Here is a 15,594-nt window from a genome sequence, read left to right on the forward strand (position 1 = left end):
GCGAGCAGTCTGGCCTTGCTGTTGCTGATCACCGGGAATCCTTCAATCCCTTCCCTGTCAGTCGCAGTGTTTCACTGCTGAGCTAATAAATTCTGCAGAGATTGTTATGGATAAAGAATTCACGAGAAAAACATATTTTAAACGGATTTATTTATTTGAATTATAACATGTTATTGAAATATGTATGGTACATTTATGTAACAGGTACGTAATTAAAAAACAGTCCGAAAATACACTTTATATACAGAAAATATATTATACACAATTTATCATAAATCGTGGCAGGCATTTATTTTTAACAACAGTAAAATGTAGAAACAGCTTATGGTTTCCTTGTACAGTTTTATTGCTGTGCAGATCTGAGGATCATTTAGATGACATACGTGACATTTATCCGTGAGACGGAAATATCTGCCTCAACAGGGGGAAAAATTGTAGACTTTTCTTTCCAAAAATATTTACCAATAAAACTTAGCTGTGGACAGTTCTACCTAACAAGCCAATTACTTTATTGCTCATATAATCACTATGATATCTAAATATAAGCTAATCTATAACCATCAACTAACTTAATATCCATTTGATGACCCAAACTTAATAATTTTTAATAAATTAAAGAATTCACCTTTTAAAAAGTGAGATCAAATCAAAGTTGAAGCAGATGTTCTAAATCAGGACGTACTCGCATTATTACGTTCTCTTTCAGTAGTACATGCATCATTTATATTAGCGATAAGGCTAGAAATGTGTGTCTCACTCGAACAAGGAGGGATTCACTTCTAGGAGACACCGCTACTTTCCAGGTTTCACCCACGAGGTGTAGGAACCGAGGTATTCTCTCGGTTCCGACTGTCTTGCAGTGCTGGAAGGTAACCGAGCACAAACTATGTCTGTTAGTCTCTCTCACACAATTATTAAAAATACTTTCTCTCATAAAAACACTACTTCATAGAATCTATCTCTTCTCCATTATTGTCTTTTTTATTTCACTGAAGTAGGGGATCTCAGTAGCTTCCCAACATTACCCTGTATTTTTCAGTGCTTTCTGAGAAAACCTGACTGTTCGAAATGAACGGGAGTCTTTTAAAGAAGGCTTCTCGTGGAATGTTCGTTCGACATTCAGCGCCCTAGGTGGAAATAGTGCTCAGGGGCGCCGTTAAGAAGCTAGTCCACCCAGTACGAATGTGCACTTCGGTGCCGTTTTACTGATAAACCGAACTAGAGGGCCTTACGTGCCTCTGTATCCACCTTAGGTATCACAATTCGTGCTTACAGTAGGCAGGAGACGCTGTGCAGCATCGAAAATCGATTATCTTTCATGTCATTTGCCTGATTGCCTGCTTAACGGTTTGTGTTAGTCGCAACGGAATGCAACTGAACAGTATTCATCACAACACTCTATTTGCTGTGCTCAAACATCTCAACAATTGCAAGACGTTACTTATGAGGTGATGAGCAATCAACCAGTATTTTTTGGTGGAAAGCCACATCGAATACGCTCGCTTCTTATACACAGCAGTTGTAAGAATATGCCTACAGATTCTTCTTACTCAACTCATTCGCTCAATTTAAAAATTCGCGGTTGGTCCTTTCCATAAGGCACAGCTTTAAGTTGACTCATACCTGTATGTATTGTTGTTGGAAGACAATTGTGCTTGAACGAAGTCTTTCGTATGGCAAAACGTCTCTGTCTGGAGACGTCCCCTGAAGGAATATTTTGGACGATGTGACGAGTAAGAAATCTGTTACTGCGAGGTGGAAGAGCGCAGTGGTTTCGGGTAGTACGGATCGGAGAGGTACGGCTATGATAATGTGGGCGCCTACCCGAGCGGTCGCGGGAAGCGGAGGGCAGCGTCTGACCGGATGTGCGCTCCGCTGCCCTCTGAGATTCCCACAACGGCTCGAGAAACATGTCTGCCTGCAGACATACAGCAGAGGGAGCACGTACCTAAGCCGCTATAGGAAACTGGTGGCGAGCACATTGTAAGAATACCAAAGGGCTTCTTGGCCCCCCGGAACTGATGTTCTTTTCGTAGCGCAGGTCCGTTCATTCTGACCGCGCAAATCGTATGTCGGCTGCCATAAAACATGGGGATTGCAGCCACGGGCCTGATCCGTTACCGACTCTCAGTTGGTCTCACGTAGATACATTTTTCTCAGTTCAGTACCCTGTGCGTGGTAGCAAAACATCAAATCCTTGTATATATAAGTTTCCAGTAAAAATTACACATAACAATAAAATTTTATTAAATATTTGGTTCATTAAACTATGGAATGCTTAGGTAAATAATATGCATCAAAATCTAACAGTAGTTAAAATATATTCGGAGGACGTTTATGTAAATATCCATAAGCCTCTTTTCTAAATATGTACACGGTATATACATTAATGTCTTTGTCGATATTGTCAACAAGCACACTGTGTTACACGCATCCAAAATCACTCGAATAATTTTTTTCAAGTCCGTGGCCAGTCCTGTACGGGACGCGCGTTTTCGAACAACGAAGACAGCGCTAGTTTTCTTCTCGGACGTTCTGCGGCGTTTTACAGCGACAGTTTACGACCGTTCAGCCGCAAAATGACTCGACGCCGAAGTCTGACGGATTTCAGAAGAGATAGGGCTCGTTACCATTAATGGAAGACTGCTGGATTCAAACGTCGGTTCTCTAGAAACTAGTCCACCCACTCTGCCAGTCTACAGTCTGTAGGAACATTTACCTCGCGGAGGGAGTTGATAGTATAGCGAGCGTGTGGGAACGCTCCACAGCTCGCCAGCGAGACCCGCAGCGCCGCAGCGACCGACAGGGAAGAATGCTGTGATTCCGTGTCGGCGTCTGCTGCAGGCTGGGACGTCCCGCTGTGTGAGGACTACCTGGGAATCCTGCGGCCGTCGGTCCACCTCGCCGGTCAGGTGCTGTAGCAGGTCTTGCGCACGTTCTCCAGGATGACGCTGAAGTCGTCCTCGGTCTTGATGTGCTGGGCCGGCGCGCCGGCGGCGGCTGCGGCTGCTGCTGCGGCGGCGGCTGCGTGGTGGTGGTGGTCGCTGAAGTCCTGCGGCGCGCACGCCTGGCTGTCGTACTGGGCCATGGCCAGGCCGGCGGAGGGCTCCGCCTTGAGCAGGCCGCCCAGCCCGTCCAGCGCCGAGGGCTGGCCGTAGTAGGCGGCGTGCAGCTGCTGCTGGTGCTGCTGCTGCTGGTGGTGGTAGTTGTGGTTGGAGTCCATGGGCTCCGGCCCCGGCGCGTGGTGCGCGTGCAGCCGCGCCCCCAGGTACTTGTCGAACTCGTGCGTGTCGACGGCGTCGCCGGCCAGCATCAGGTCCTCGTCCTCGCCGGCGCACGCGTAGCCCACGTGCTGCTGCTGCTGTTGCTGTTGCGGGTACCGATCGTCAGCCATCATGACCCCACCTGCGACAAACATCGAAAAATTTGATCATCCTTGGGGCGTAAGGGAAACCAGGGTTACATTAGGTGAGAACCTGTGCAAAGGAAGCTATCGAGCACTATAAGAAAAAAATCCCAAATGCTAGATAAGGTCCCCAGCCTGTCACAATATTGGAGAAGCAACATAAAAAATAAGCTCATCAGGAAAAATACACTATCACAAAAAAGGAAAACACTGCTATGAAAGATTTATCCGAATGGGACGGAAATCGGTAGATTTGTTCAGAGATTCAATAGAAAGAGCTTCACAAATAGAGCAAGTCACTATCGCGTTGGTCCATCTCTCAGGTCCTTATGTAAGCAGTCATTCGACTTGGCACTGACTGACAGAGTTCTTGGATGTCCTCCTGAGGCATACTGTGCCAGTTCTGTTCAATTGGCGCGTCAGATTCAAGAGAAAGAGCTTCACAAATTGAGCAAGTCACTATCACGTTAGTCCATCCCTCTGGCCCTTATCAAAGCAGTCATTCGACTTGGCATTGATTGACAGAGTTCTTGGATGTCCTCCTGAGGCATACTGTGCCAGTTCTGTTCAATTGGCGCGTCAGATTCAAGAGAAAGAGCTTCACAAATTGAGCAAGTCACTATCACGTTAGTCCATCCCTCTGGCCCTTATCAAAGCAGTCATTCGACTTGGCATTGATTGACAGAGTTCTTGGATGTCCTCCTGACAACTGGCGCCTCAGATCGTCAAAATCCCGAGCTGGATGGAGGACCCTGCCCATAGTGCTCCAAAAGTTGCCAATTGGGGAGAGATCCGACGACCGTGTTGGCCAAGGTAGGGTTTGGCAAGCACTAAGACAAGCAATAGAAACTCTCGCCTTTTTTGGGCGGGCATTATCTTTTTGAAATGTAAGCTCAGGGTGGCTTGCCATGGGGGGCTACAAAACGGGACGTAGAATATCGTCTACATGCCGTTCTGCTGTAAGGGTGTCGCTATGAAAAGAAATGGCACCCCACTCCTAGTTGTCGGGACGTATGGCAAGCGACAATCTGGTTGGTATCCCTTTGCTCCCGGGGCGTCTCCTGACACTGGAATCTCATTGACTGGAGTAGAATTGTTTTCAGTGATGAGTCCCGATTCGAAATGAGCCCTGATGACCAGTGAAAACATGGCTGGAGATGCAACGGTGGGATACCAATCTCACTGTGACCTGCTAGCAGTGCCATTTCTTTTCGTAGCAGGACCACTTTGGTTGCCATCCGCGGCACCCTTAGCACAGCGGTACGCCGACAATATTCCACGCCCCGTTTTGTTTCCCTTCACGGCAAGCAACCCAAGTCTTACATTTAGCAAATAAATGCTGTCCCCCATACGGCGAGAGTTTCTACTCCTTGCCTTCGTGCTAGCCAAACCCTACCTTGGTCAGCAAGATCGCCGTATCTCTTCCCAATTGACAACGTTTGGAGCATTGTGGCCATGGTTCCCCAACTGGCTCGGGATTTTGACGATCTAGCGCACCAATAGGACAGAATTCCGCATGATATCCCTTCAGAGGACCTCCAATAACTCTGTCAATCAGTTCCAAGCCAAATAACTGCTTGCGTAACGGCCAGAGGTGAACCAATGAGATATTGACTTGCTCGATTTCTGAAACTCTTTCTCTCGAATAAATCATTCCGTTTTTTTTTCTGAAGTTACAATCATTTCGGTGTCTGCACGTGTACATAACATCTATCAATTTTCGTCCCATTTGGATAATTCCTTCGTGGTGCTTCTCCTTTTTTGTCTTAGAGGGTATTAGTGACCCCCCACCCCCACCCCCCTTTCAAAAAGGACTGATCACTCTGGAGTACTGTACATGGTGCAGATCTGCTACCAAGGGCCGGCCGGTGTGACCGTGCGGTTCTAGGCGCTTCAGTCTGGAACCGCGTGACCGCTACGGTCGCAGGTTCGAATCCTGCCTCGGGCATGGATGTGTGTGATGTCCTTAGGTTAGTTAGGTTTAAGTAGCTCTAAGTTCTAGGGGTCTAATGACCACAGATGTTAACCATTTGAACCATTTTGCTACCAAGGGGTCGTACGACCATTCACCGTTGAAGCGGTAGGTTCTTAGGAAGACTGACGTGGAGACGCGATACAATATAAAAAAGCAGGTATCGTTCTTGGACCTACCCATGATCACACCACTACAGACGTAAGCAGCACAGTCATGGTTTAATTGATTGTGTATTACTGTAATGTTAGTTAAATACTAGAATCTAATCCCCATTTCAAAAGTTCCAAACCTGACGTAGTAACCATACGAGAATCTAAGCAGTGTGTTGACAAACATTGTGTGAAGCCCTGCCTGTCCGGAGAAGTATGTTTTGTGGCGTGGAACGCTACGGAGGCCCTATGGAAACGTTCGCATTTGTAGACGCGATCCTCTTGCGTCCCTCGTGTCGTGCCTCCAAGGGGACTCTAGCAATCAGCAGGCGGCGGTGTAATTGTGGGCAGCGCCTGGGCTGGGCATTAATCAAGGGAGCATGACATGAGGGCGGGGGTTGGGGGGGGGGGGGAGGAGGGGCGTGGGGAGCTGTGGGGCGCCAGCACGTCTCCGCGATGGTCGTAACTGTACGGACGCATGGAAAAGAAATGAGACCTCGAGACTTCCAAATGAGATTGTCACCGCCGTACTTTGTTCAGATGATCAAGTTAGCTAAGGAACGAAGAGAGGCAAAACGAAAACGTAAGGTGAGTGGTGCAGCCTCGACTGTTGGCCGAAGCGGCAAACTGTGATTCTCTGATTATATTTGTCACAGGTACACAGGTACAGAAAGTAATCAGAAAGCAAACTGGACATACCGAAGTGATTATAGAGAGCAAACCTAAATTTTACACCCGACATCTTACGCTGTTTCAGCACTATTTATTTGCGTCATTGTGTAACAGCAAATTGGTCATTTTTGGAAGTGTGTGACACCATAGAGCGGGAAATGAGGCAAATAGAGACGATCGACAAGGGAGACTGGCTGGTTGGCAGGAATGTGCCGTGTCTTGGTTGACAGGAATAGAATGGTATCTATATTTAGTAACTCTTGGGAATAACAGCAAAGTTAGATAAGGTTGTCAGGACGGGAATACCAATAGCGCTGACGCGGAAGAAAAGAATCCACTGTGTGACTCTCAGCCATTCGGCCCCGCGAGTATGCCTGGTGAGGAGTCAGCTTATTCGCACACGAGACAAGACTCAAATTGGAATATTCAGAGGTGACCGAGAGCCGCTGAATTTGTGTGACCAGGCTTCCTGGGTTAACGACGTGTGGCGACGATGGTATGTTATCTGCCTGAAGCAATGCTGCACACTATGGAAAGTTTTGTTAATGTTTCTGCTGTAGGGCTGCGCGAATTACAGTGTAGCCGTCTATTCTCAGAGCAGGTGAAATGATTAAATGTAAGACAATGACTAAACGACCGCATAAAATTGATTCTCAGCGCATAGCATACATTTTATATAAAAGTATAACTTATACAGGACAGGCTTAGACAGAGACAACCTGTTTAAGAGTGTGGGCTATTTTTGCGGGTAAGCTTGGGCACGATTTTTGCTCAGCTGTCGAGAAGGGTGTATGTGGTCGACGCTTTGGGCTGGCGTGGCGAAGTAGCCTTTTTCGTGTAGGTCAAATGCGCACTTGTTAACTGCGTGATGCCATTCAGTTAAACTAGAATACCATAATACCAAAAGGAAGTGAAAGTAAAAAGGGTGTCCGTCTTGTAATTTTATTTTTGCTGTACTCTTTTTCTCAGTAAGTTGTTTACGTTTCTACAGATTTGATGGAAAAAGTAATTCATTTGTTGAAATAGTAACCGCCGTCACAAAAGAAAATCGTTATAACAAATAGTGTAAGTGCATATGCAGTAGTTCAAATACGGTAACTGTAAGAGCATCATGTTAAGATGGTGATTTCATAACTGTCTAGTGAAGCAAGGTGGAAACATATTTATAATATAATCACATATTTGAGTAATTTTTACAGTGGGCACATGTTTGCATGGATGTACTCGTGGTATTCAAAGTTCTTTGATGACAAGTTTGGTTTTACCTATCTATGGTGCATCACTATCTGGTTGTCTGCAGTGGGGGCAGAGGCTAAATTAATACAGAGTACTTAAATTACTGTTTAGAGTGCAATAATTTTACTTAGATATTTTCGTACTAAATTGTTCTTTAACTTTTCGACTGTTCTCTGCGAGGTTTCAAGAGTCATCAAAACTATGGTATTAATCTTATTATTAAATTCCAGGAAAGTAGAGTAATGTGAAGTAGTTGTCTGTTTCCTGTACTTGTATCTGTGATGAAAGTTAACGTGACTGCATTTCGTCCGTGTATGATACCTAATTAACTGAGTCAACCTCGAAATTATGTAGGTGAGTTAAGATATAAGCATACCAGCACTATTTGACCCTCTCTGAGGTGAAAGTGGTTCATATTACATCGAAACTATTACTACTCACGTGATATATTTAAGTAAACAAACGCTGCGTGACTGTTTCAGAGTTTTATTTTGATCAACTCTATTACATAACTTAATTTCGTTCATCATATTCGATGTTTCAGAAAATCCTGCAACTGTGTCATTCATGATTTAAATAAAGAAAACTGCACTAGTGACTTATTTTTTGACATTTTGCACAGCGCGTTTCGAGAATTTATTCTCTTTTACGAGTGAATTTGTTTACATGAATATGTTTGCATGTGTGATTTTCTGTCTCTCTTGCGTCTTTTTGAGGTTAGGCTGCAATCGGGAAATCAGATAAAATGACTCTTTGAGTGTTTTTAAATGCTAATGTTAGAAATGGGATTTTTGTCTGTCTATTTACAGTAGACAATACCTGCAAGCAGACAAACAAAAATCCCATTTCTAATATTAGCATTTAAAAACACTCAAAGAGTCATTTTAACCGATTTTCCGATTGCAATCTAACTTCAAAAAGACGATAGACAAGCAGAAAATCACACAAATGAATATCACTAAACATGTTCATGTAAACAAATGCACAAATGCATCTGAAAGAGAAAATAAATTCTAGAAAAGCGTTGTGCTAAGCACCAAAAAATTAGTAACTGGTGCAGTTCTCATTACTTAAATTAGCTCTATTACAGCCCCCACTAAACCTATCCCCCACACAAATGATAGATACGTGAGAGCCGTATAATGAAGACAGGTAGCTGCACACCTGCATAACAACTTTATATCGTAAGTCTTCCAGTTTCTGATTAAGTCTCGGTTACGTGACTCGATTGTGGAATCGCTGCCCACTTATTGCGAATCAAATGGATCATGACGAAAGAGGCTTTATTTTAGCGCGCAGGTTTAGGTGGAATGCGTAGCGCCGGTACAGAGTGAAGTCTTCGCGGACAGGCAGCGAGCTGCGTCGAGAACTCGCCCGGCCCCTGGACTCACGTACCTCGCGTTCACAGAAGCCGCGCAGAGCCGCAAATTATTACCTGGTGCGCGCTCCGAGCACGTAGCACGTAGCGCCGCGCCGAAGACGTGACGTGACGTCCACTCCCGCAGGAGGAGAGCGTATTACCCAGCAGCTCGCGGGAAGGATGCCGAATATTACGAGCTGCCGTTGCAAGGCATTAGTGGGCGGGCTCGTCGAGAATTAGAGAGCGCCCCGGGTGTGCGCGTGTGTGTGTGTGTGTGTGTGTGTGTGTGTGTGTGTGTGTGTAAATTCATTGCATGCGGATTGTGCGAGCTTGCGAGTGAAACACAGACTACATCAAGAGCAACTGGATTCCAATGACAGCAAACTACACTGATAGAGGATTTAAGTAGTTTCCGCCCCCAGTGAATTCCATGGTGGCTACCTCATCTGGCGATAGCTTTTCTGCGGTTATTAAAAAATGTCAGCAGATGATACTAAAAATGAACACACCTGTTACTAAGCAAATTTTGCTACGTCGCTCAAAAAAATGGTTCAAATGCCTCTGAGCACTATGGGACTTAACATCTGTGGTCATCAGTCCCCTAGAACTTAGAACTACTTAAATCTAACTAACCTAAGGATATCACACACATCCATGCCCGAGGCAGGATTCGAACCTGCGACCGTAGCAGTCGCGCGGTTCCGGACTGAGCGCCTAGAACCGCTACACCACCGCGGCCAGCCCTACGTCGCTCAGATCTGTGTGTAATTGTATTACACAATGAGCAGCCAGAATATTATGACCACCTACGGAATACTAAAATGTAAACTTTCACGGCCGGAAATATCATGTCCATTATAATTATCCGGGCTGTTATGCCGTGGTCGGTTGATGAATTCTGAGGTGATTCCCAACGTTTCGTCTCCGACTGCGGGAGACATCTTCAAGGGGGTCCGTAGCTTGATGGTCGAACACACACTGGCTCGCTACTGACTAGCGGACCCCCTTGAAGATGTCTCCCGCAGTCGGAGACGAAACGTTGGGAATCACCTCAGAATTCATCAACCGACCACGGCATAACAGCCCGGATAATTATAATGGACACCTACGGAATAGCCGGTATGTTCACCTGTAGTACGGATGGACGCATTCGCGCCCTCCCATTGGCATGATGAAGAAAGTATCGGGATTCATCAGACCATGCAAGGATCTGGCACTGCGCCAACGTCCAGTGCCGATGGTCACGTGCCCATTTCACGCCATAGCGTGGTGTTAACACTGGCACATGCATGGGTAGTCGGCTGTGGAGGCCCATCGTTAGGTATGTTCGGTGCACTGTGTGTTCAGACACACTTGTACTCTGCTCAGCATTGAAGTCTGATGTTAGTTCCGTTACAGTTCGCCGCCTGTCCTGCTTTACCAGTCTGCCCTGTCCGGCGTAAAACCATGCGCCGGTACGCCAGGCGGGAACGTTAGAGCAGAGAGGGCTGTGAGACGGCGTCAGCCAACTGCACGCTGACCGACCCCTCTGTATAGCGACAACGAGACAGCAGCGGCCTCTAGGCGAAGAGAACATAAGCGCCGCGCCGACTAGCCACGGCACAGTTCGCCGATTTCGACAGCGGCATAAAGAATAGACGCTCGAATAGCGGCGACTTAGGAACTGTATTACTTCTCTTGTATCACGAATTGTATATACTGAATAGGTTGCTTATGTTGCATGTCGCCCTTTGCTTGCAACACATCACTGTAAATTCTCAAAGTTTTGTCATTTGCCTTACTGTCGTAAAAACTCATTGATACGAATTACCTGAATTGTTGTCTAGCGATCCAAGAAATCAGGTTTCCTAGGCACCCCATGTTTAACGAGTAGGCAGGATACAACACGCCCAGCCTACGGCGTCCGACATCTGTAATGTGGCGTGGCCGCCCAGCTCCACGACTTCTGGACTTGGTTTCACCTTAGTTTCGCCCCATTTTGAAGACACTTACCACACCACTCCTCGAACACCCGTCACGTTGTGCAGCTTCCGAAATGCTCGTGCCGAGCCTCCAGACCACCACAATCTGCCCAGATAGATCGCGCGACTTCCCCATTCTACACACGAACAGCACGCTCACTGATACTACCTGGAACGTGTGAGTGTCTGACTAACAGTCATTCCTCGCCAGGTGACGTTGGACGGGTTTATATCGATAGTAGTTCGGTGGTCATAACACTCTGGCTGGTCAATGTATGTATGTTACAGGATAACTTACAACATGTTAACTGGGATGGTCGCAACAAGTTTTGTCTAAATCAAAATAATTTTATTACATCTGAATGTGAGCTCAATCGTTGTAAAAGTAATCAGGAGGAAAACAATACGCAGTAAAAGACTGAAACTTGTTAGCTGTCATTTTTACTTTTTTGTATTTGACTGAGTGACTGAGTAAAAGAAGAAAATACCTACGCTAGGAAACAATTGTGCATGCAATTTACCTGAAGCAAGTGTTTGGAATACACGTTCATACAGCTGCCGAGTACATGATTCGAATTGTCTGTGTCTACCCATTATTTAAGTCTGCAATGAAATTACTTGTTACGTCACCAGTGCAAGTCACACATTTGGATATGGAATGTTCGCCGGCCGCGGTGGCCGTGCGGTTCTGGCGCTGCAGTCCGGAACCGCGGGACTGCTACGGTCGCAGGTTCGAATCCTGCCTCGGGCATGGGTGTGTGTGATGTCCTTAGGTTAGTTAGGTTTAAGTAGTTCTAAGTTCTAGGGGACTTATGACCTACGATGTTGAGTCCCATAGTGCTCAGAGCCATTTGAACCATTTGATATGGAATGTTCAGTGAGACGTTTAATTCTGGTATAACTACGTTTCAATGGTTTCTCAATTTTTGTTTGTTTGCTTTTGTGTTTTTAAACTTCCGCGATACGAATATCATGCGCGTGCACAGTGGTATGAATGGTTCCTATGCATAGTTTGCCACAGAAGAATCGTAGAGCTATTCCCGTCAGACTTCTCAGACTTCTAAATGTCTAGAGTCAGTCTGTATGTTTTCCGATCTTAACATCATACAATGAGTCTATTATTCCCTGAGTCTATTAGTCGTGTAATTTGCAGTTGCATAGTTTGAAAGAGAGATTTGTTTACGAATTTATTTAGTTTGGTGTCTTCTTATACGGTCCCATAGTTTAGACAGTGCCAGGTTTCGCTTTGATCGACGCTGATGATGGGGTTGATTTCGCAGTGTTGTCTGTGCCTTCAGCAATAGCAGCGGTCTCGTAGCAGCTCATTGGTGGTGGCAGGCTTTCTGCACCATCTGATGTCAGGGATACAGAGGCTGACACAGCGACATACTGTGGCGAGGCGGTATTTCTCTCCTCGCAATTATTATTGATTCATGGTTCGGATGTTGAGGGATTGGGCTTGGTGTTGTGGAGGTATTACTGACATGGGGTTGTACTATTCGCTTGTGTATTAACGTTTGTATATCCACCAGAGACGAAGCTTAATGGCTCAATGTAACCCCGACACTTTGCATTGTAGTACAGGGTTTTGTGATTCGCCTGCGTGTATGGAGCGATAGCTGGTCCTGCTATTGCATAATTTGGGTCTGCGTAAGCATTTTGTGTGTCATTGTCTGTAAGTCCCCATCACGGAGTTGCCCATTATTAGAGTCATATAGTATGTTCCGACCAAATGGTGCTTGTTTTTTTTTATTTTTTTTTATTTCTGCGTTTCCACACATGAGCATTTTCAGCGTCGTATGGGCCTATATTTGTTGTATAGGTCTGTAAGTTGGAATATTTGTTGCAGAGTTCAGAGTTTATTTGTCGTGTATTTATATTTCCGTTTATGATTGTGCTGTGATGCACTTCTCCTGAGTTTAGTTCTTAAATCCGCCGCAGTAGACTTTTCTGAAAAGTGGCCCCGCAGTATACTTTTCTGAAAAGTGGCCCAATGAAAGAATTCACGATTTAGATGGATTGTAATCTCATAATTAATTGAGCCTGCCAACGTCATATCATCGATATATTCTGTAGTGTCTACGCAGCTCAGTCGGACAGCTTGTATATACCTCAATGCAGTGAGAATGTCTGTGTTATGTTGGTTTTCATTATGTAAACGCACTTGCCTTAGTCATGAGACGGCTCTGTGAGAAGCACGTGCCGTCGTTGGGGGTGATTTGTACCTGTGCTGCGCCCATAATGTTTAGCGGGTCCTTCATAATTTAAAGTCCATTTCAGTGTCAGGGTAGTGTAATGATTGTGTACTCCTCATGTTACTACTATATTTGTCCATTTCTTAATTTTTCCTTTCAAACAGTCTCTCCAAAAATTGGTGATACGTTAGGCATCCTGGTCCACCACTTTTATAACAGCCTTGCCTACATCTTTTCTTGCAGAGGATACAGCCTACACTTTCCTATTTCTACAGTCTCCTTTTTGGTGTCGGTGACCTGCATACTGTGTCGGTCTCGTTGCTGGCTTTGGAGAGGTGACTGAAGTCTCAGCACTTATAACACTTTGTTATAGCAATAAACAGATAACTCTGGAAGAGGTGGTCTTTTTTGAAGTAGATGTCTTCTGACATGTCAGTTTGATGTTGCATTTGGGCTGACTTCAGTCACCTGCCTGACTGTTTATCGAATCTTTGGTCAAGTTCTGAAACGGAATTTCATTTCTAATTCAGAGTCGGCAGGGTTCAACTAGTTGCACAAGTTGTCATACAGTTCTCCCAGGAAGGACTGGTCTGCTGGAGTTGCAGGGACTTGATGGATTGCCAATAACGGGTGTCTTTTCCTTGGCTCCTCAGAAGTTAAGTCAATAATTTTTTGTGTTTCCTGTTTGAGTTAACGACTGTGTGGGTGACTAATCCGGATGTGATATCCTCAGAGTTAGATTTTGACGGGAACTGTCAGCTTTGTGACTACACTCCAAGCCGCGCCCTCCAACGGAGATTCGTCGGTTATCTCATTTGGACAGTGAACGGCACAACGATACTTTTGTAACCCACAAATTTTCGATGGACAGAGTTTTGAAGCTATAATATTTACAATTGTAGTACGGCCACGTCTGTGTATCTTTCACAACATAGCGTCTAGCAACACTTTTACCGGAATTAATTTTGATCTTTCACACCTTTCACGAAGAAGTCTAGAATACGAAGTCGCTCAGTGCGGTTTGGCGTCAATGGTTCCAGTGCTCGATACCGGGTTGTTCCTGTTATTTAATGAACCGTTCAACTCTGTCAACGCTTCGTGTACGTGAACAAATGAAACTACCCTTGGCTGGACTGCACTTTAAACTATAGAGCCACCTACACCTATCTGACTGAGATGATTGTTTGGTATGATAACTACACTGGAGTACCACTCCCGTAGAAAAACGACTGGCAAATGTATGGTGTAAACTACTACCTTTGGGTTGATAACATACCTTTTTTTTACCGGTGTCGTCAAAGTGCATCTCCTTAATTCATCTGCTCTATTAGTAATCGCTCTACACAAAGGATATCTTAAACATTAGAGGTGAGTCGCGACGAGGAAATAAATGAAAAGTCGCCAAAGGCGATAACTCCGGAAGACACCAAAAATAAAACAGTAATTAAAAAAAGTAGCATAACGAGTAGTTAGGGGTGGATGTATGCATCAATCGCTTTCCGATACACAGACGTCATCCGGTGGCATTTCAGAACGTCCAACATACACTTGCCCCAAATTGTTTTCGACGAATTTGTTTTGTAGTAGCCGGGCAGTTCGTGACTCCTCGGATCTATTGCGCAGGCACTGGAGTTGAAGTCGACATACAAATTCATTAACGCTAACGTCGCCGTTGCATCTCCGAGACTGGTACTTACATGAACAGTTACGACGAATTCGCTACTGGAATAACTGCACTAACCTCCACGTTTCCCGCCACTAAAAATTTGCACCTAACAGATGTCTTAAGAAGTGTTATTACAGACTACACAAATAAATTTACTTAACGTTATTTCTCCGAGTTACATTTTATAACCAAGCACGGGATTGAATTTCTATTCGTAAACAGCTCTACTTGGCTGTGCAAGAGTTTAAATGAACCGGTTATTCTTAATTGTTGTTTATTACTGGGTGATTTAGCACCACTAATTCCAAAGTGATTAGTAGTAACTTTGAAATTTTTCGCCGCAGCTGGCGGCCGAGACTCAAGGCGAGGCTTTCTCCGTCTGAGCGGCGAATAAATCACTCTAATATGTCAGCGAGGGGCTGTATTTCGAGCGCAAGTTGTTTATGCGCTGTAACTGAACGCACTTAACGATCGTCTGTAAATTACGGTTGTTTTCAGGAAGACGCGGTTCGCAGTATATGAAGGTTCTTAACGGGCAGAGTGCAGTCGTTACGGTATGGGCGGAGGCAAATGAGACGGCGCGCAAGGACGCTTTGCACTGCCGCGGCTCGTCTCGCCGAGCGGGTAATACAACGAAGCGTGCTCGCAGAAGGGAGAAGAGAAATAAATACTCGCAGACACTCACTTTCGAGTTACACTTACTTGTAACTCTCGAAACTAAAAGTTGTTTTATAAACCGGATGTACGTATTTGTTTAAAATGTTTTTTTTTAATATTCTAAGATTCAGGTCTTTTTCATCGAAATAGGTGTTTCTTCGCAAAGTTCTGAATTAAGTAGAGAACAGAAGAAGCTGATCCATGAGTCTCAGTTCAAATTCTGACAATATACGCAGATTAACTAACTGCAATGATGTCCAAAATTAAAGCAACAACCATAAATTTTACAAAGTTGCGTTTATTTTGCCACAAAACAG

The 15,594-nt window shown here is 45.0% G+C and overlaps 1 protein-coding gene across 1 annotated transcript in view; it reads right to left on the reverse strand.

Annotated features, from left to right (window-relative positions):
* Positions 1-188: 188 nt before the first annotated feature.
* LOC126195546 (putative transcription factor SOX-15) overlaps positions 189-15,594 on the reverse strand; it is a 283,454-nt gene continuing 268,048 nt past the window's right edge. The window contains exon 6 of the mRNA XM_049934170.1: positions 189-3,405. Within this exon, the coding sequence (XP_049790127.1) occupies positions 2,909-3,405 (497 nt within the window). The 3' untranslated portion in view covers positions 189-2,908. The remainder of the gene's footprint in view (positions 3,406-15,594) is intronic.

This window comes from Schistocerca nitens, chromosome 7 (genome assembly GCF_023898315.1).
Source record: "Schistocerca nitens isolate TAMUIC-IGC-003100 chromosome 7, iqSchNite1.1, whole genome shotgun sequence".
NCBI lineage: Eukaryota > Metazoa > Arthropoda > Insecta > Orthoptera > Acrididae > Schistocerca > Schistocerca nitens.